Source organism: Malaclemys terrapin, chromosome 24 (assembly GCF_027887155.1).
Source record: "Malaclemys terrapin pileata isolate rMalTer1 chromosome 24, rMalTer1.hap1, whole genome shotgun sequence".
NCBI classification, from domain to species: domain Eukaryota; kingdom Metazoa; phylum Chordata; order Testudines; family Emydidae; genus Malaclemys; species Malaclemys terrapin.
Window position 1 is genome coordinate 9,047,296 of NC_071528.1, and position 20,506 is coordinate 9,067,801.

At 44.3% G+C, this 20,506-nt stretch overlaps 1 protein-coding gene across 1 annotated transcript in view; it reads left to right on the forward strand.

The window, feature by feature from the left end:
• Window positions 1–661: 661 nt before the first annotated feature.
• PIAS4 (protein inhibitor of activated STAT 4) overlaps window positions 662–20,506 on the forward strand; it is a 32,317-nt gene continuing 12,472 nt past the window's right edge. The window contains exons 1-8 of the mRNA XM_054013844.1: window positions 662–723; window positions 5,082–5,511; window positions 13,806–13,890; window positions 15,624–15,665; window positions 16,120–16,210; window positions 16,593–16,721; window positions 16,810–16,915; window positions 20,337–20,410. Coding sequence (XP_053869819.1) covers window positions 697–723; window positions 5,082–5,511; window positions 13,806–13,890; window positions 15,624–15,665; window positions 16,120–16,210; window positions 16,593–16,721; window positions 16,810–16,915; window positions 20,337–20,410 — 984 coding nt within the window. The 5' untranslated portion in view covers window positions 662–696. The remainder of the gene's footprint in view (window positions 724–5,081; window positions 5,512–13,805; window positions 13,891–15,623; window positions 15,666–16,119; window positions 16,211–16,592; window positions 16,722–16,809; window positions 16,916–20,336; window positions 20,411–20,506) is intronic.

The following is a 20,506-nucleotide window of genomic DNA, read 5'->3' on the forward strand; positions in this document are numbered from 1 at the left end:
GTTCAATGTCTCTCACCCCCCCACTATACAAATTGTCCCAGCCCCCCTGCCTACATCCCTTACTCACCGGAGCAGGATTCTCAGTGGAGTCCAAGGGACACCTCGCCTGGGCAACACAACTACACATTGCATTAATGACATGCCAGCCGTATTCATTAGCTCCCATCGCGGGTCTATCCCCCCCACCCCCCAGCTGCGGTGAGTTGTTTGGCCATCAATGCACCGGACACCAGTCGCCGCGATTGATGGACGGGCTCGGGCTAATAACGCTGTCTGCATCGCCTGCCAATTAATGGCCATTGTTGCACCGCTGGGTTTGCTTAATGAGTCATTAATTCAACCCCGTTACATTGCACCGCCCCCAGGCCCTGGCTCCACCCGCAGCCGGAGGGGACCTGGCACGCGGGGGCCCCCCGGGGAGAGCGGGGATTGGCAGCGCCCTGTCCCCCCCCCTCCCCGCTCCAGGCCATGCCGGGCTTGGCGTGTCCCGCGGCGCTGTCGCTTTAAGAGCCCAGAGGCGGCTGGAACGGGGTCAGAGGCGGGGCGCGAGCGGCCGGCAGTGCGCTCGCGCCGGCTGGCGGAAGGGGGCGGAGCGCGAGGTGATTGGTTCCCCGCTCCTCCCTCGCGCCGCCCCACCTTGATGGTCACGTGACTCGGCGGCGGCTCCCGGCGCGCCGGTGGACGCTGGAAGCCAAGATGGCGGCGGAGCTGGTGGAGGCGAAAGTGAGTGAGCGGCCTCCCCCCCCCGGCGGGGGGCGCGAGGGGTGGGGCCGCGGCGGGGGCACGGGGTTGGCGGCGGCGGGGGCACGGCCGCGGGCGGCGCCCCCGTTCCCCCCGGGCCGCGAGGAACCTCCCTGCGGGAGCCGCCCCCGGCTCCTGCCTCCTCCGCCGGCCCCCTGTGGGGACCTGCTCGCCGCTCCCCCGCCGGGGCCCTCGCCCGCTCGCCTGGGCCCCGGCCGGCCCCGCCTCCGCCGGTCTGAGCCCTCCCTCGTCTCCCCTCTCCCGTCAGCCCCGTCCCGTCCCGATCATCTTCCCTCCCCCCGCCGCCCAGATCCCGGAGACACGCCCTCCCCCTCCCCGCATCGCAGTCCCATTCCTGTCCCTGGAGACCCCCCCCATCTCCTGGTGACAGTGCCTTCCCCCCCCCCTCCCCCAATAACCTTCCCCAGAGGCGTCTCCTTAATCCCCCTCCCTGGCATCAGTGCCATCCTGCCATTTTATAACTGACCCCGGAGACCCCAGTGTCAGCCCCTTCCCGACCCTGAGACCCTCTCCCACCCCACCTGTGTCAGCGCTTTCCTGCCCCTCATGGCCCCAGAGAGCCCCCATCCCTCTGGTGTCACCACCTTCCCTTCCAGTCTGGAGACCTCTTCTCTCCCTCCCCTCCCCCCAATCCCACCAGTATCAGTGCCTTCCTGCCCCTGCCAACTCCAGAGACCACTTCGCTCCGCCCCTTCTCATCCCCATCCTGATTCCTGAGATTCCCTCAGGGCCTTCTCGTCACCCCCATTGACTCCTGAGATTGCCCACCACCCATGCTTCCCCTACTTTCGCTCCTTGCGACTGATGCTTAAGATTCCCCAGCTACTGCGGTCTCAGCCTCTTCTCACCCCAACACTGAACCTGAAACTCCCCAGCTTACTCCCACATTTCAGCACATCATCTTTTACAGCTGTCCTGAAAAAATCATTACAACAGGCATGCTGCTCCCCGCACACCTTGGCTTCCCTCCCCACCCGCTGCTTCATCTTCTCTCACTATTGCCTCCCCCATGTAGTTATTGCCTCAGGTCCCTCCTACAGTTCTCCTATCCTCACTTCTACTCTTCTCATTTTCCCCTTCCTCTGTGACTCCCTCATGCTGCCCCCTTTCCTGTTCCAATCTCAGCTCATTGGGCTTCTGAGTGAAGAGTATGCAAGTGCAGTTGAGGGTGTGAGTGTGAAGTGATGACATGCAGGTTTCCTCCACTGACATTTTAGGAAATAGTTTTGGAGTGAGGGGTGAGTGAACTGTCCAAATGTCTCCTGTGGGTCAGATTGTTTGCAAACTTTACCCCCCCTCCCCTCCCATGGAGGCATAAATGTCTTATTTTATGATCTAAATTGAAGGTATGGAGAGGGTTTCAGAGAAGTGAATATGGAGGTGGATAATGAATGGCATCCAATGCTTTAAATGTTCTGGAGAAAATCTTGATGTGTCTATAAATCTGCATAGACTAGAGGATTCTGTGATGTCTGATGTATTTGGAGGTTGTTTAGTGACATGCTGTTTTTTTTAAAATATGTGAAGTTGTATTATACTCACAAAACATCTTGTGCATAATGAGCCCCTTTGGGGAGGGGAAGACATGCAGCACCGATTCCAAGCCTCTCTTTTTATTGAGTCCAGTTCTGCTATGTGATACTGCTCTCTGCATGAGTGGGACTCTTCAGTTCCTGCCTAGCAATGAGTGGAATCACAGGTGTACTGTCTGTGAAGCAGAACTGTAATCTCTCAGTGCACACAACAGGGCTTTCATGGTAAAGTTCCCATTCTTGCCAGATGCTGAACACCTCTGAGTGACTTCAGTGATGGTTGACGAGGCTCAGCATCTGGCAGGATTAGGCATTAAGTAATGGAATGACTGGGCAGACCCAGTGAATGCTGTGAATCCTAGAACTGGCTGATGTAGGGCAGAAGTAAAATGTAGAGAACCCTGTTTTTTAAATGTAGGCAAAACAATAGCTGACCCCTTCTCTCTGTGTCAGGCCTTCCTTGTTGATTATTGTGGGCAGAAGCCCACCACTCTTCTGAAAGGAAGCATCTTGAAGACTTGCCTGGCTGTAGTGAGAATTCATTATCTTCCATGCTCCTTGAACACACAATTTCCTGTCTTTTGTTGCTGCCCAAAGCCTACACCTATATTCATTTTAAAATGAATAATCTCACTGGCTAATGAGAACTGCATATTCATACCACTCACTCTGAGTTAGAGGCGTGAGGTTCTAGACCTATATTTCTCTGTGCCGAAATAGCCTGTTTTGCTTTTTATTGTTCAAATCTGATAACCTCTCTAGACCTGAAATCTGGGTAAATGTAAACTGCAAAAAGCAATTGAGTTAAGCGCTGGTTTATATGCCTAATACACCAAGAGAACAGGAAATTAGGAACAATGAGTACAGGGATAACTCCCTTGTCTAGGGTGCAGCCGCCTTTGCTGTAGTATCTAGGCACCATGTGATCAGTAATGTAATTAGCCTCACAATGCCCCTGTGGGGTATGGACAAGTTCTGTTCCCCCCCATTTTACAAATGGATAAGTGATGCACAGAGACTGAATGACTTGCTCGGGGTCACACCAGGAGCATGTGGTGGAGTAGGGAATTGAATCTGGGACTCCCAAGTCCTAGATTAGTTCCCTGACCACTGAACATTTTTCCTTGGTTTGTCAAAGTTCTATTCTCACCTACCCCCACCCCTCTTTCTTCTTTTTCTCACCTACCCCCGCCCCCCTTTCTTCTTTTTCTCACTGAAGAGATTCCAGAACACATCACACTACTAATTTTCCTTGCACCCAGATGCATTTGGGATGCATTCTAGGACAGTTTCAGTGAAATAAGAAGTCCTGTGGGATTTCACAGGAAAGGGGAAGAATAAAATGTAAGAGGTTAATTCTTTCTGTGGCCTGGTCTACACTTAAAATTTAGGTTGACATATCTGTGGCACTCAGGTGAAAAATCAACACCCATGAATGCCATACTTATGCCCACCTAACCTCCAGTGTAGACACAGCTACGTCAAGGGAAAAATGCTTCCATCAACCTAGCTACCATCGGTCGGGAATGTTGTGTTCCTGCAGTGGCCAAAAAACCCCTTCTGTCGCTGTAGGCTGTGTCTACATTACAGGGTTATGTTGGCAGAGGTAGAGTGCCATAGCTATGCTGCTATAGTCCCCATAGTGTAGACGTGACCTGTGCTTAATTTCACACCCCACAAATACTGTTAATGAAGATGTCTGGATTTAAATCAGTTGCCATTTTCCTTTAAAAGTTGGCTTGTTAATTTTTTTCAATGAACAGCAAGAACATTATTTTCAACCTATTTTGGTAAATTAATCTGATTTTTGTATGTCTTTTCCGTATCATCAGAAAATAAATATGGAAAACACCTAGTGGGTGTTGATTCCATCCCCTGCAGCTGGACATGTAGAAGTGTTTTTCTGGAAAATTTCGCCTCAGTTTTTCACAAACCAGTGAGCAAGCTGCAAGAATAAATGCAAATGTTCAAATGTATTTTCAGGGCTCAAAAAACACTTTCTTCACCCTGGGTGTATGTGAAGTTTTTTTTTTTTTTTTTTTTTGGCAATGAGGAAGGGCCTTAACAATCAATCTCTGCAGAATGTGAGCATTAATTTTAATTAATATTTTCTCGCTCTTATCCTTATGAAGACAATCTTCCAAGCATAGATCAATCCTGTGTTGTCTTTGAGTCTACAGACCACTCCAGTTCCTTTTGAGCTTCCCCAGGCAGAAGAGAGTGAAGTTGACAAGACTGGTCAGTTTCAGTGTTGTTCAAAACCTTAGGATCAGCCTTGAAATTGGTAGTTTCATGGTGCTCTCTCTGAGCAGTAACAGAAGCAGGCACTGGTCCTATTCATAGGAGAGCTGATTGAAGGAAGTGAGGTGTGGGCTGAAGTAGTTAATAACCCCGAATACACTTGCTTTTCCAACAACCTGATGCAAGATATTTAGTGTCCTTGTGATTGGCACTGTTTCCAGTTATTACCATGAGATTACTTTGTATTTATCACAGATTTTTTTTTTATAGCAATTCAGTAACTAGCTTGTCACTGCTTTCGTATCTGTGTATACTGGATGATGTTCAGTAGGTCTACTATGTATTCCCATTGCACAAACAAGTGTCTAATGCATGGCACATTAATCAGTTGAAAACCAGGTGAGTTAAACAGAAGGCTTGGTGTCACTCTTGCAAGTTAATTTTAATCTTTTGAGTTCCAGGGTACAGGCTTTGGAGAGAATTGTCACTTGATCTATTTATAGCTCCAAGAATCTTTTACTTTAATTTTTTACCTTTATTTCGTAGAACATGGTGATGAGTTTCAGAGTCTCAGATCTTCAGATGTTACTGGGTTTTGTTGGCCGGAGTAAGAGTGGACTTAAACACGAGCTGGTCACTAGAGCGTTGCAGCTGGTCCAGTTTGATTGTAGCCCTGAAGTTTTCAAGAAAATTAAAGAGCTCTATGAGACTCGCTATGCCAAGAAGAGCTCTGAACCGGGGCAGCCACAGCAGCACCGACCTCCAGAGGCACTCTCCATACATTCTTCCTATGACCGTGGGAGCACTGTTGCTAGGACTTCTCTTTCCACGCCTAACATTGACTATCCTGCACTCTATGGGAAATACCTTAACGGACTGGGGAGGTTACCACCCAAAGTTGTAAAGCCTGAAGTTCGGCTGGTGAAACTTCCCTTCTATACCACCTTGGATGAACTGCTGAAGCCAACAGAGCTAGGTGAGTCTCTCTCCTATGCAAATACAATACTAATGCCCAGAACGCCGTCTGGGAAAGGACGGTGAAAAAGCATGCACGTTTTGAAATGATGGCAGCATTTTTGGTGAGCAGTGAGGCCACATGATCAAGAGAGAGAAAACCAATGGGTTCTCTCTTAGTTGGTGTCTATTTATTCAGAATATTCCTAGATTAATTTTTGTTGCTTTTTTTAACCTTTCTTAAAGCAGGAGCTGCAGTCACTTATCAAAGTGACTTGAAAGCCAGTCTTGTTTTGCTGTAGCTTTTGTATCCTTCGCTGAAAGTGCTGCCTTTTTAACATATTGCATCCTTGTGTACTGAATCATAATCTGTTCTTGCTCCAGCTAATGTAGCAGTATATTAGGGGAGCAGCTGTTTTTCTCCGTCATTGTCACAACTGTGCTAAACTGGAACAGTGGCCCTTTCTATGCTGCTACCAGTTCTATACTTTATCATGGCAGACTTCAAGCTTCCCACAAATAAAGAAAGATGACTTATTGTCACACACACACACTTACTTTTATAAACCTGTCATGCAGTTCTTTATGCACCATACCTTGTGTTTTGAGGAGCAGCTAGAGTAGCTTGGAAGATGAAAGAGGCAGCTCCGTCCACTTTGAAGCCATGATAACCAGAGTCTGGGTTAGCGTTGTTATGGTTCTAGGTAGTGACGAGCATTGCCGTAACTGGCTGTAACGTGTTTTTTGTGTATGGCGTAGGCAAAATGGGCCTTTTTGCTATAGTGGTGGCTCCCTTTGCTTTGTGACCCATCAAACTACACCCCTCTTCAATGGCCTGTAGAGTAAACATGGTAGCCTCAGGCCTCATTACAAAATGGACCTTGTTCTGAGCAAAATAAAGACGGAACTTGAGGATCGCCCATTGCTGGAAAGGCTTGGTCCTACTGTGCAGAGATGAAAGCAGTGTTGATAAATGAAAGTAGTGAACTCTTACCAAGATGCAGCTAGATGAACTGCTGCAGTGTCTGCGTGGAGTGGAAAATTGAAGGCATGTGGGAAGCAGCCATTGCTGAATAGCCCCACTAGGCAGAAGTGTGGATTTGTTTCTCTAATGTGGACATAAAAGGCGCTTTCTTTAACCATGTTACGTGGCTCTGAGAAACCTGGCAGAACACAAATCAGATAATACTTAAACTGTCCTCTTTAATTCTAGAGAACATAAATTTTTAGGAACAGGAAACAGCCATCTGGCCCTATGTGCCTGCACTTTCATAATTTCTTAATCCCATCTTCCTGCTTTTTTCATCATAACCCTTCACTCCCTTCCGCCTTCACAAACTAGGCTGGGTATCCCTTGAGGTTATTTATATCCTCTGTTTCAGTTGCCTTCCCTGTTAACTTATTCCATATGTTTATTACTCCTTGTGGAGTTTCCCTGTTTACTCTTATTTTCCATATTTCTTAGCTTCTGGACTACTTACCAGTATAAAAAGAAAACTGTATTGACTATATTATACAGGCTTCAGATGTACGTGATTTGTCTGCATAAGAAGGCAGTACAGATGTTAAGGCTATGATGACTTAAACAGAGTTTTAGAAATTGGTTAATCCAGTCTTGAACACTGTGTGCCAGTCCACTGGAAACACAAATGAAATGTAATTTCACGTTTTCTCCCCCTTCAAAATATTATTTTTTTCCCCAATACAACCCCATCTCCTATTTATAGCTCCATGAAGGAGGAGTGGAAGCATCTAGAGATGAGGAGAAATATATTTAGCCTGATTACCAGAGGGTACTGAAGTTTAACAATACATAGAAGTTCCATGTCAGACCAGATCTTTGGTTTGGCTAGATTGGCATCCTACTCCTTATGAAAACTACAACCTCCTAGAAGTCCTCGTGTTCCCTGGGCATGTTTGACCAATTTTCTCTTTTGATAGGTGTAATTTGTACTTCATCTATGGGACTTGGTGTAGGGCAGCTAGGTGTGGAACAGATGCTCTTTTTAATCCTGATTTATCCCTCCGAATCCACACTAAAATATAGATTTACATTTCTACTTCATCTTTCCAACTCTGGAGGTCCGGCATTGGTGGTGGGGAGTACAATTGCTGAGTATCGTGTATGATCCCTGGCTGCTTCAGCATGGCAGAATGCCTATGATGTACTCCTTTCATTTTGGTAACTGGAAATGAGACTAGTAGGCATCTCTGCTGAGATCTGGTTCTGGACTTGTGCTCTCCTAGCATTAACATTAGCAGAGGTGGTGATTAGCTCAGTGGCTAACTTTTGTACTTGGCTCAGTAAGATTCCGGTTATCTTAACCCAAGAAAAATGCTCATCACTGTGCTAGTGAACTGTACTCACAAATACACACTAATAGTTTGTGTTTTGGAAACTGACATGTTGACAATTTAATTCCAAGAGTATTAAATTAAGAATACCAAAGCAAAATTAGATGTCTATGGAGTTCTACTTGATGAGACCGAAAGAAGAATAAAGGCTTATCGGTTGCTTTGGTTTACTATATCATCTTAACTTTTACACCTTTTGTTAAAGCAGTGCAACTTGTGTGTAGACTAATCCTGAGAGCTATTCTGTAGAAAATTCAAATGCTACTGGTGGTATGCTATAGAAATATCTGAGACAGATCTGAGATCAAAGACCCATTTCACATGGACATCATAATGAGCCCTGGGTAAATGTCCTGCTACAGAAGACATTTTAAGCATATGTACTGTGATGAGGGAAACTAGGGAATTGTAACTTGTGTATTTCCCTGATTTTAAATAGAAGGATCTTTGTTAATCAGAAGCTATTTATGTGCTGAAAACAAGCCTCCTTGAAATGATCACATTGAGATCAAAAGGTGGGCTATATTTAACTTGATCTCTACCATTGTTTGTATGCAGTGGTGTAGCCGTTTGGGTCCCAGGGTATTAGAGAGGCAGGGTGGGTGAGGTAGTATCTTTTATTGGGCCAACTTCTGTTGGTTAGCGAGACAAGCTTTTGAGCTTACACAGAGCTCTTCTGACCTGAAGAGCAGCTCTGGAAAGCTTGTCTCTCACTAACAGAAGTTAAGATATTACATCACCCACCTTGTGTCTCTAGGCAGACATGCTTTTCTCTGCAGGAGAGTGTCAGATTACTACGCTTGCAGACAAAGATACAGCTTCAGGTGTTAGGGCAAGGAGACTTGAAGTGTTTTGTGAACCAGGTAACATTCCATATTTGGTAACTACATAAACATACAAGTTATACCAATTCAGTTTAGTAATGGATTGAATTAAATCCACACAACTTCCTTGTGTGAACACTTCTAAATTGGTTTAAGATTGTCCACGCAAGGCAATTGTGCTGGTTTAGTTGAATCGGTACAGCTTTTGTGTGTAGACAAGGCCTAAAACTTAGGATGTTTTTGTAGATTTCCCTAGCCATACTGTGGCTTTCAGTAAATGCCTTGTTTTTTTATCAAAGATGAACATGGTTTGGTAATAGTGAAATGTGGTGTGGTAGGGAATTTTGGCTGGTTCTTCCGAGGGGAGAGAAGGTGAGACAGCCAGGGCCGCCGAGAGCAGGTTCGGGCTCCGGTGAAAATTTTTTTTCGGGCCCCCCAGCAAGAGCGGACCGGCTAAACAGGGCCGGGGAAGCCAGGCCCGGTAATTTGTACCGGCTTCCCCCCCTTCCCTCCCCTCCCCCCTCGTCGGCCCTGGTGACAGCCTGCATGCTTATTGTGGATGCAGAGTGCTGTGGTCTTTGCTTGGAGGCAGTGCCTGAGGAGGATCGGCTGGTGTCATTGTGGGAACAGAGGGCTATATAATCTGTGTTCCAGCCACTGTCAGAGTAAACTGTATCTCAGTTTGCTTGATACCTTCTGATGGTATCTACTTGGCAATTTGTATATTGCTTTTTATCTAGCCGTGAGTAATAAAATTGACAGTATTACTTCCTCCCCTGTTGAAGATCAAGCTCCGTTCCTGTATCTATTCAGTCTGTCTTGGGGTATGTCTACACTGCAATTAAAAACCTGCTGCTCAGGCTGGCGTGGCTCAGTCTAATGGGCTGTTGAACATCTACACTGCAATTAAAGCTCAGGCTGGAGCCTGGGCTCCATCACCCTGAGCTCGGACTCCAGCCTGAGCCTGAACCTGAAATGTAACAAACCACTTAGCCGGAGCTCTGCGAGCCTGAGTCGACTGGCACAGGCCCGCCACTGGTGTCTGATTGCAGGTATCTGTGCTGGCTGAGGCAACTGCATTCTCTTGATTGCAAAGCACACATCCTCTGAGAGATCCTCCCAAGAGCATATTTTCGAGCCATTGGTTCAGTTCTCTCTCTGGGCTAGTTCTCCGAGGTGAACAAATTGGAGGATTTATTGATTCACTTGGAGTTAGAATAAAAAGTGCCCATCCATATTCCCTGAGAACCCTGCCAGTTATTTAAAATTATAATTACAAAATGTAATGGGCTCTCACCCAAGTCCCAGTATGAACTGCACCACCATCCCCTTACATTAGTCAATATGTGGTTTCAAAGGTCGGGGAAATGAATGGGCACTGCACCATACTGTGAAAGCCATCAAATCTGGGCTACTTTGGATTGTGGGGTGGAAGGACACTTTGGAGCTCTTGCAGAGAATCCCATGCCAACAGCCCCTTCTCTCCTATATCAAGGGGGAGAATCTAGCATTGCCTCCACTGACCACAACTATGGTAATATATCACAGAAAGAGAGGTGGTGACTTAGGTGGTAGGCTCCCAGACTACTAAATATGATGCATTGATGCAACATACAGCTTGGTGTAGGGAAACCCTAAAACTAACGATCCTACTGACATTAAAGAGCTTTAAGTGATCATGCTCCGCTATTCTCAGAGTGCTTGTGGGTTGGCTTCTCAGAATAAGAATCCATTATAATTATGTTGGACTAAAATTCTAAAGAGCTATGCCAAGTACTTGTGAGTGTTGGAGGTTGTATGTCTTGTCTTAAAGTCTGAGATTGGCTGATCTCGCTCAAACTTCATAATTAATTGACTTCTTTATATCTTGCTATCCTGGGGTTTTAACAGAAACTCATCCCAGCAAGTCACAAAAGCCGCACAGATCAGAAAAGCTTAACTTAGCTCACTTTCAGAAAAGGCTTTTGATTAAAAGTGCCCAACTCTAAGTATTGAATCGTTGTACATGGTGCCTTTTTTGCTGTTGGCCAAGGATGTATTTGGTTGTGCCTTAGCAAAAAGACTGTGGAATTCATCTAGGAGTTGTTTAATATTTACAGTAAGATTTTGAAAGGGACTACAGTCTCATGCTTCAGGTCATAAACCAACTTCTAGTTGAGATCATGCATGCGCGCGCACATGCACGCGCGCACACACCCTTCCTCTGGTACTGGCCACGCTTGGTGGAATACTGGAGTAGATGGACCACTGGGCTGACCCAGTATGCTTTTTCTTTTTTTTCTCCTAGCTTCTTTTGAATCAGGAATATCTAAGAGTTCTTCACTCACATCAGTCCCTAGCAGCCTCCTCTGGTCCACCCAGTAGAGGTATTGACTGGCTACGGATGAGATGAGCCTAACTCTGTCAGGAAAGATGAATTGCCCAGCTCCTTCATGGAGAGGAATAAAGAAAGATCAAAGGGACCCAGGTGGCTCAGTTCTCTTAATTCTGTTTCCTTTCCTCTTTCCTTCTGCCGCTAGTGGGCTATCCTTGAAAAGGAGGGTTTTGCTTTGACTGATATTGCTTTTCGTATGGAGCTGGTTGCACAGTCGTATTGACTAGGGCTGCTGTTGCTTCAGTCTCTGATTTGTGGTCTGAGGAAAGCACTGCTATGTTGCCTAACAGTCATACTCGTTTTCTTCCCCAGCGTCTGGCAGGCCTAGTAGCCCAATTACATTTGAGTGACAAGGGCAAGAGGTAATCTTGGAGTGACACCTCACCCATGGTGCCTGCCAGAAGCCATTTGGCATGTTGTAGAAGTAGGCCTTTTATGTGTTTTTGAGGTAGGTGGTATGCTAGATATCTTGCTGCTGGGAGATACTTTGATGAAGAGAGAGGATTGTAACCTCACATGAAAACCGAATCCTACAGTGATGATGGGATAAGTGGGTGGAGACTGCTTGGGTCATGGCTTTGCTGCTGTTTGTACTCTCAATCAGGGTACAGGCATTGCTTTTGGAAAACGTGGCTGCTTTGGAAAAGAGGGATTCTTGCAGGGTGGATTGATTTATATTTTTAAATAAAAGTAATTTAAATCACCAAGCAGGAAACCTTGATTTGACTCATTGATTTTAATTGTTTTGTATTTGTACTTTTTAGTTAATTTCTGAAGAGGTTAATTCTCAATGTTGTAATTTGGAAACTTTTTGCTAACCAGCAGGATACCCTGTACGCATTTAAGCAATTGTGTGAACTTCATATACATTTATTCAGACTTGTAATTTTGACTTTTTATTACTTTAGAAAATGGTGAATGAAATATTTATTTACTAGATTAATTTTTACTTATGGTTTGTGTCGAGCTACATTTGCATGGAAATTGGAATTCAACTAAAAATGCACTAAGGCAGCTTTTAAAAAATTGTTTTGTTTAATTATTTGCATTTAAAACTAATTTATTAAAGGAAGTATTATTTGCAGTTGGTGAGTTGATCTGTGGTCACCATGTCATTCAAGATTTTAGAACTAGTAGATCTCATCCTCACACCTAGTTTTTATTTATAGATCAAAAAAGGTAAACTAGCTTTCCTGCTTTTTCAACTCCCAATCAGTTTTTCAAATTTGAATGAACTAGTCCAGGGGTAGGCAACCTATGGCACGCATGCCGAAGGCGGGGCACAAGCTGATTTTCAGTGGCACTCTCACTGCCTGGGTCCTGGCCACCTGTCTGGGGGGCTCTGCATTTTAATTTACTTTTAAATGAAGCTTCTTAAACATTTAAAAAACCTTATTTACTTTACATACAGTAGTTTAGTTATATATTATAGACTTATAGAATGAGACCTTCTAAAAACGTTAAAATGTATTACTAGCACACAAAACCTTAAATTAGAGTGAATAAACGAAGACTCAGCACACCACATCTGAAAAGTTGCTGACCCCTGAACTAGTCTTTGAACTGATCTAGTCTAATAAACTGAAATGAAGAAAATATTCTCTCTCTACCTGCAGAAGAGGCCACTGCTGGTTAACACTTTAGGTAATGAGTGCTTAGCCAGTGAGATTTGCTGCCTCTAAATTGGTCAGCAACTGGGGATAGGAGGAATATCCCCTCCCCCTTCAGACCCCCCCCCCCCCCCCCCCATGATGTGCATAATATCCAGGAGGTCAGCCTAGATGATCTGGTGGTCCCTTCTGGCCTTAAACTCTGACTTCCACCAGAGCAGTGGTTTGGCTTTCTTTAAAACTTCATCCGCAAACATGTACTGCTTGAATGTTGTTCAGGGTGAGATATTTTAATACTTTAGAGTAAGGTTAGGCCTTAACATAGCTGTCATAATTTCTATTTTAATTAAGCGTGTTTTTAAAAAAAGAAAATGTATTTCATTTGGATTTTTTATTAAAATTAAACTGACTTTTTTTTTAATCCAGTTTTTGTCCACTCTGGGTTGTGGCTAACAGTATCTCCTTATCTGTCTACAGATCATTACATTTCATACCTAAAACTGCACCATTAACTTAATGTATTTGTTGACACCTCTTTTCTGTGCCCTTTGGGGCCAGCCTTCTGATGCTATCTTATCACCTGATGCTAGATGGCTTTTTCCTTTTCCACAGCCAGTCTAATGGTCCCATGTATAAATACTTTCATGTTATGCATTGACACGTCCTTACATTTCCTCCCCCCCGAGTTATCGTCTTCATGCTGTGATTCCACTCATAATGTGCTCTTATTTTAAAGTATGCACCTGTTGCCTGATTGGGAAGTTGAAGGAACACATTAAAAAATGGGTGGGACAAATTCCACAGCATGTTAGTTGCCCTGGTAACAAAACAGGCAGGCAAGGAGTGAGCAGTGCATTTTGATCAATGGTGCAAAGACATTTGTCTCACAAATCTCTCCTTTCATTATCCCGCCATGACAAGGTGCCCTTTTTGGACTATTCATGCATCCCTTTGGCTTTATAGGAGCATCCTGTAATCCCAGCAGACGATGACTTTTCTCCAATGCCAATTCAAAGAAACAACTACAGCTCTAAACAAACTGTGGGTGTATTGCTAAACAGAAAGTGAAATGAGGTATAGAACACTACTCGTTTCAGTAGCACTTGGATGTACGTTGGAGTGTAAAGTCTCCTCTTTTTCTTCTCCTTTTCAGTCCCACAGAATAACGAGAAACTTCAGGAGAGTCCATGCATTTTTGCACTGACGCCAAGACAAGTGGAGCTGATCAGAAATTCCAGGTACTCTGTGCTGTGTATTTTTAAAACGCTGTTAAATGCATAACTTCCCTGTCTTCCCTCCATATTGGGTCTCTGTTCGCTGCCTGGTAACACTGCTCACTTGAGAACACCAGCAGACAGGCTTTTCCCCAACATGAGGCCCATAACCATTTTTGGCACTGTCCAATCTGTCTTGGTCTCTGCAGACTTTCCTTCTGGCTAGTGCGATAAATCCCGGCTAGAATAGTAAGTTTAGGCAGGGCAAACAGCATGCAATTATTGAGGTCTTGAAACGTCTCTTTTAAGCCGACAGTGTGAATTTGTTTGCAGAATCTTTTTTTGAATCACAGGTTAAAAGCTATACACTTTATGCCATTACACAAGGATTCTTATAATAGCTACCTGAGCAACCATCTTGCACTCTGCCACTAGGACTTCCCATGACAACTGCGTTCCTCTTCGGTGACATAACTTTCAACCCCAGGAGTGAAATACACCAGTGCGGGAGGTAAAACTTACTCTGCAGCTGGCCTGTGACTCTGGAACCTGAAGCCATGAGAGATCAGAATGATGACAAACCTTTTGGGCTTCTGAGTGAAATGTAAAACTCTGACACAACTTTCCCCCAGTAAACAGCCGAATAATAATGTCCCAAATCGGGGCGAGCTTCCTTCTTGAATATTTATTTTTAAGTTAAGTGCTCAAATAGTATGGCGATCTACATAGATGAAAGTAGGGCAAGGAAATGCCATTCAAAGACCAGCAGAGACATGGGCAGACCTTTTGGGATGATCTAATAGAAGAGTGCTAACTGTGTATCTTGAATGTGGAGAAAGGGAAAGCCAGGAATATTTGGATTTGTGAGGGGAGTCTCATCAGCTGTAGTCGGATTAGAACATAGCATGCACTCCCTTTAGGGGTTCTAGTGAGCGCCTGACATCAGATGCAATGCTCCTTCGGGGCAGGTCCTGCCTTCTCTGACACCAGCGACAAGTATCTAAATATGGTCCCTGCTGATGGACTCTTTAAAGCTGTCAGAGTAACTCCCTTTCCTGTAAGCTACGGGCTGAACTCAACCTCCTGAAAACTTTAAACAATTTAAAAGTAGGATTGGATTGCGAAACACTTTCACTCTCAAATCCAGGCTAAAATTCTGACTTTAATCTGGGCAGAAGTTAGAGTACATCTTGTGCCTGTGTCTAAAACTTTCTATTAAGAACTCCGTATTCCGCTATGCAGCTTTTCAGAAACGAGTTAATATACTGTTTGTTAAAGCTAATGGTGTCAACAGGAATATTCTGTTGGTACCATAATGCTCAGATTCCTTGATTTGAAGGAGCAGTTTTAGTTCCCTAATCGAATGAAGAGGGTGTTGTAGGGACATTGTCAGCCTAAGCATAGTGTGGGGCAGAAGGTGGGAATGTTTTACAGAATCTCATCTGCCTGGAAATGTTTCCACAGTCCCTTCATATTTTGATGAAGACAAATATTTTTCTTTAAAAAATCTCTCTGCAATTTTGGAAACCCAAACACCAAAACCTTGGTCTAGTGCATGAGAGCTGGAAAATGAAACTAACCAGACTGTTCCTATTTTCCAAAGCAAGTGAAATTTTAAAAGTAAACGTCACAAACCCTGACAAGTTTAAAAAAAAAAAAAAAAAAAATCTGTAATAGCTTTAGGTTATTTGTTGATTGGATAAAGAAGAAAACTGAGGTTTGGTTAAATGAAAGTCTGTTGTCATTTGTTTTACCAGGGAGTTGCAGGCTGGTGTGAAATCTGTTCAGGTTGTGCTAAGGTAAGTCTGAATACCATGAAATTAATTAAACCCATGAGGCAGCAAACTAGGGGAGGGAGATCACTAGTACAACATGGTAACAGCTTCAATGCTCTGTGTTCAGTAGCTACTAAAATAAGGGCTCACTTTAAGCAAGTCCCTTGTTTGCAAGGATAGCACAAGCATCTTACAACATAACTTTCTGCTGCTTTGACCCTCTTGGTTCTCTGCAGATGATTTGAGTTATTGCTTTAATAGAAACTGCTGGTTACATATTCTGCTGTGAAGCCGAATTTGAAGTCTGTCATGTCCTCGGTAGAGATTCCTGGGTGTAATGGGTTTGGCTTGACCAGATGACAAGTTTGGGTGGTACTCATAGCTGGCTGCTGTTTGAAGTCAATAGTATTTATTAGGATAGAGATCTTTTAAATCGCATATGGGATGTAGACATTTCAAGGTCACCATTTCTTTCCAGAATCTGCTACACGGACACTAGTTCCCCACAGGAAGATCAGTACCCTCCAAACATCGCAGTAAAAGTAAATCATAGTTACTGCTCAGTGCCGGTAAGTCAACCCAGCCACGAAGTGTCACTTTACAGCACAGGAAGAATGTGTGTGATTTTAAATGGTTCTGTTTTATTCTGGAAATTATCTGGTGAATACAGAAGGGGAGCTGCAGTGCTAAAAGTAGATTGTTTTGACTTTGAAGGTCATTGTGTAATGGATTTGGTTTGTAGAGTTCATTAACAGTATTCTTGCAAAACTGCCATGAAAGTGCAATGTCCACTTCCCTGCTCTTTACTGTGACTTGATGATCTCATCCAAAAAAGTTACTCTGTGCATGAGTAGAATTTTTCAAGGCTGATGTCCTTGTAGCTGAAAAGGAAAAAATCCACAGCAGTGTCTCTGGTAAAATAAAGAGGAAAAATGTCTGTCTTTGCTATAGGGCTACTATCCATCTAACAAGCCTGGCGTGGAACCTAAAAGGCCCTGTCGTCCCATTAACCTCACGCATCTCATGTACCTGTCTGCAGCGACCAATCGAATCACGGTTACGTGGGGGAATTATGGAAAGGTAAATGACTGCGTGACTTGGGAAATAAACGAGCATGTGTGTGGAGTGTGCCCTTTCTCCTCATCCTGTCCCTTTCCTTTCTCTTTAGAGTTATTCAGTGGGCCTATACTTAGTGCGGCAAATGACCTCAGCAGAATTGCTGCAGAGGTTGAAAACCATTGGAATCAAACATCCAGAGCTCTGCAAGGCACTCGGTAAGTCCATGTTGTTGTTAAAGTTCATGCAGTCTTCATCAGACTGGACAGTCTGAAGTCAGACTACTAGAAATTTGTGCAGAAACAATTGTCAAATTCTATAGAATCTTTCTCTGCAATTCTATAAAAACATTTGTCAGATTTGAGTGACTTTGGTAAGCTGTGTTTTAGGCACATTATCAAATTGCCGCAGAACTGTGCAGAGATTTTTGCAGCACTTCTTCTTGTGACTGTACAGATGAATTATGATCTCATTTAGTTGGATTTAGAATTCATTCCCAGGTCATATTATGGTGAGTTACGCTGAGGGTCAGTGTCATTCTGATGAGTGGCTTCCTGCCTTCAGCTGAATAATTATGAATGGATGAATGTTGCCAGAGCACTTGCAGGATCTCCAGAGGAAATTTCTGGAGCAAAGAACTCTTGTGTGGAGATGCCCTGCTGCCAATCACCCTGTCTTTTGAGAGCAGGAGTTCACAGCACCTCTTTCAAATGGGATGATCGATCTTTAGAAAAGAGGTGATCCTTGGTCAAACCCTGTCAGATAGATCATGGTATTGGGTAAATGCAGAACCTTATTGGAAATCTAGGGAAATTACCTTTCAAAGGCAAGGCCAGAACGTCAGTTCCTAATAGTCCAAGGAACTTACTTCCAGTCATTCAGTGATTCCAAATTATATTATGACATAATGACCGTAGCACTTAATTCTGTATAAGAGGACAATAAAAAAAAAATCATGCTGTGGTATTCTACACTAATCAGACTGCACTTAGGGGGCACAATTTCAAAAAAGGTCTATTTAATGTATAGGGAAAAACGCATGTTCAGATGTATCAGGTCCTTGTAGCCTGATCACTAGCTACAGATGACTGATTATATTGAAAAGAGAATTCAACATTCCTTTAGGAGGTGCAGTGTGGCCTAGTTTGATAGAGCACTGGGTTTGGAATCAAGAGGCCTGGGTTCTATCCCCGGTTCTGTCACTGGCCTGCTGGGTGACCTTGGGCATGTCCCTTCCTGCTCTGTGCCTCCATTTCCCCATTGATAAAATGGCGCTAAGGTACTAACTTCCTTTAAGTGTTTTGAGATCGACTGATGAAAAGGGCTAGATAAGTAGGGTGACCATATAGCAAGTGAAAAATTGGGGTGGCGGGTAATAGGGGCCTATATAAGAAAAGGCCCCAAATATCAGGACTGTCTGGTCATCCTATAGAGAAGACTTATTACATTGCAACAGTTCAGCCAAACTCTAACATCCATTTGTACAACTGTCTTTAGGGTTCTCTATGGGTCCAAATATACCTTTTGTACGTTGCCCCTCGTTCCCATCCCTGCCCAGGTGTGGTGCAGAGGGACATGCTGATCTCTTCCAACTCAACATTTTGGCAGCGGCTTTGGCACAATTGTGCCTAAATAACCAACGGTCCCATGTGATTGATGGACATCCGCAGAACCGTTGCATCTTTGCTTATGGCAATCTGAGCATAAGGGGAAGGAAAATGGTAACCAGCAAAGTGTTTGGCAATCATTGGTGGTTGTGAGGTTTATGTATCTAGCATATCTGAAGCAGCGGTTGTGGACTGCACTCCCATTTCCCCTAGCCGTTAGTGCTGTAAATAAAACCAGATTCCATCATTCCTCTTTGAGCCCAGTTTTTGTGAAACAGGACTGTGGGTAATCAGAGTAGAATGACTCTTCCTTTCAAAACTAGTGCTTACAATATATTCCCCTCAAAGTCTGGAAGCATCATGCAAATATTCTACAAACAGGATTTCCTGCCTTTACTGTTCGCAAGCTTATTTTTGTCAACACCTCTAACTCCAGTGGGATAGTTTAATAAAAACCTTGGCTTCATTTGGCTGGCAGAGGTGGATTACTTTTGTTAAATTCTTAACCCTGGAGTCATCTTTCTTTTGTTTAGTTTCCCTGGGCATGTTATGAGCTAATGAGAAACACCATCACTTTGGCTTTATTTTTTGTGGGTATCTGAATCTGCCAGATCCAAGTATCCTGTAAACCCTGCTACGATAGATAGCTCACCAGTGCATTCTACAATAGTTTCGGATTCTGGTCACCTCTCTATTTCATTAACCGCTAACGCTGCCCTTTAACTCCACTTGCTTACCAGGGCTGACTTATCTTCCTCTGCATATGTTTCTGTTGACCTCTAAGAGCACTTTCTGAAATCTGGTGCTTAGATGCCTAACTGTGGAGTTGAAAGCCAAAGTTTTGTCACCATTTTAAAAACAAAATCTTGATGCTATTTAACAGCTCCTAGGATATAGTTGTTCTCATTTCCCATGATCTCCTGGACTGGATGGAAAATGAATTTAACTTTTGCAGAATTTAATGCTTGGTTTTCTCATAAAACAATACTATACAACCCCACCAGCCGTTGTTTTAGTTGTAAAGCAACATCTCGGCATAGAGCTGTTTTTGTTTCAAAATGCATAAAGATTCTGTATCGAGTTGTGTTTTATGATGGTCTGAAACAGCCAAGGTAATGCACCCTTACCCAAAGAGACATGATGATGGAAATGTAATAAACCTGTATGAACAGCAGGGCTAGGGGCAGCTTTTGTAATGTTTATGGAGTGATTTGTTTAGGGACAGTATTCTGTGCTCGTTCAGCACCTGTTTAATTAAAAAGATGTCCCTCCAAAAGATGTAAATGGTTGTCTCCCTGTGGCCCCTGCAGTCACGTCGGCCCCCCACATCTCACCTGCCAGCTAGAGCATCAGCCTTGATTCTGTCTGCTGTCCCACCAGATTTTTACACGGGTGAGCTTCAGCAGAGACTGAACTCCCTACCACCTGTCCTAATGTGTCGATTCCTTCCAAATATGCCTATTCCCTCCTTGGAAAACGGCATTTTGGCCAGACCTCCTGCTTTGCATGCTCTCTGGCTTTGCACATGTTAATCTCCCAGACGTGACACAGCCTGCTGCAGTGTAGAAACTGGCCAGTATGCCCGCAGCCCAGCTTGTTGGTCAGCTCCAGAGTTGCATCCCGTTGGGGTCTGGATAGAGCTTAGTCTGTTCAGCTCAGATGAGACTAGGAAGGTCGGTTGGACTAGGAGTCCTGCTGCCTCGCTATCTCTTGGGCTTGCCCCGTTATAGTGGTGTCTGTATTGTACTGATTTTTTTTAAAAAGTGGGTGTGGCCCTATCTTGAATGCCAGGTACTTGTCCCGTATCTGCCCTGATGTTGCAGTGACGTGACCCACTACCATCTCCCACCCTGTACTCCATGGTTGATTGAGTCGCTTGCATATTGCGGAGAATTTACCGCATCCTCCCCTGGCATCAGCTTCCCCCCGCCCCCCATGTGACAATCGTGAAAGCTTGCCTCTTGTACTACGTTATTCCCAGGTTTAAAACGGGCTGCTTTAATTTCATCCCCTCTTGTCTTCCTGAATACAGTAAAAGAGAAATTGCGTTTGGATCCAGACAGCGAAATTGCTACTACAGGTGTTCGAGTCTCTCTCATCTGCCCGGTAAGTTGTTGCCCAGCAATCCAGGCTGTTAACATTAGCTCTCCTATTCATCTGTCCAAACCATCTTTACAGGATAATCATCTTTTTCACCAAAAA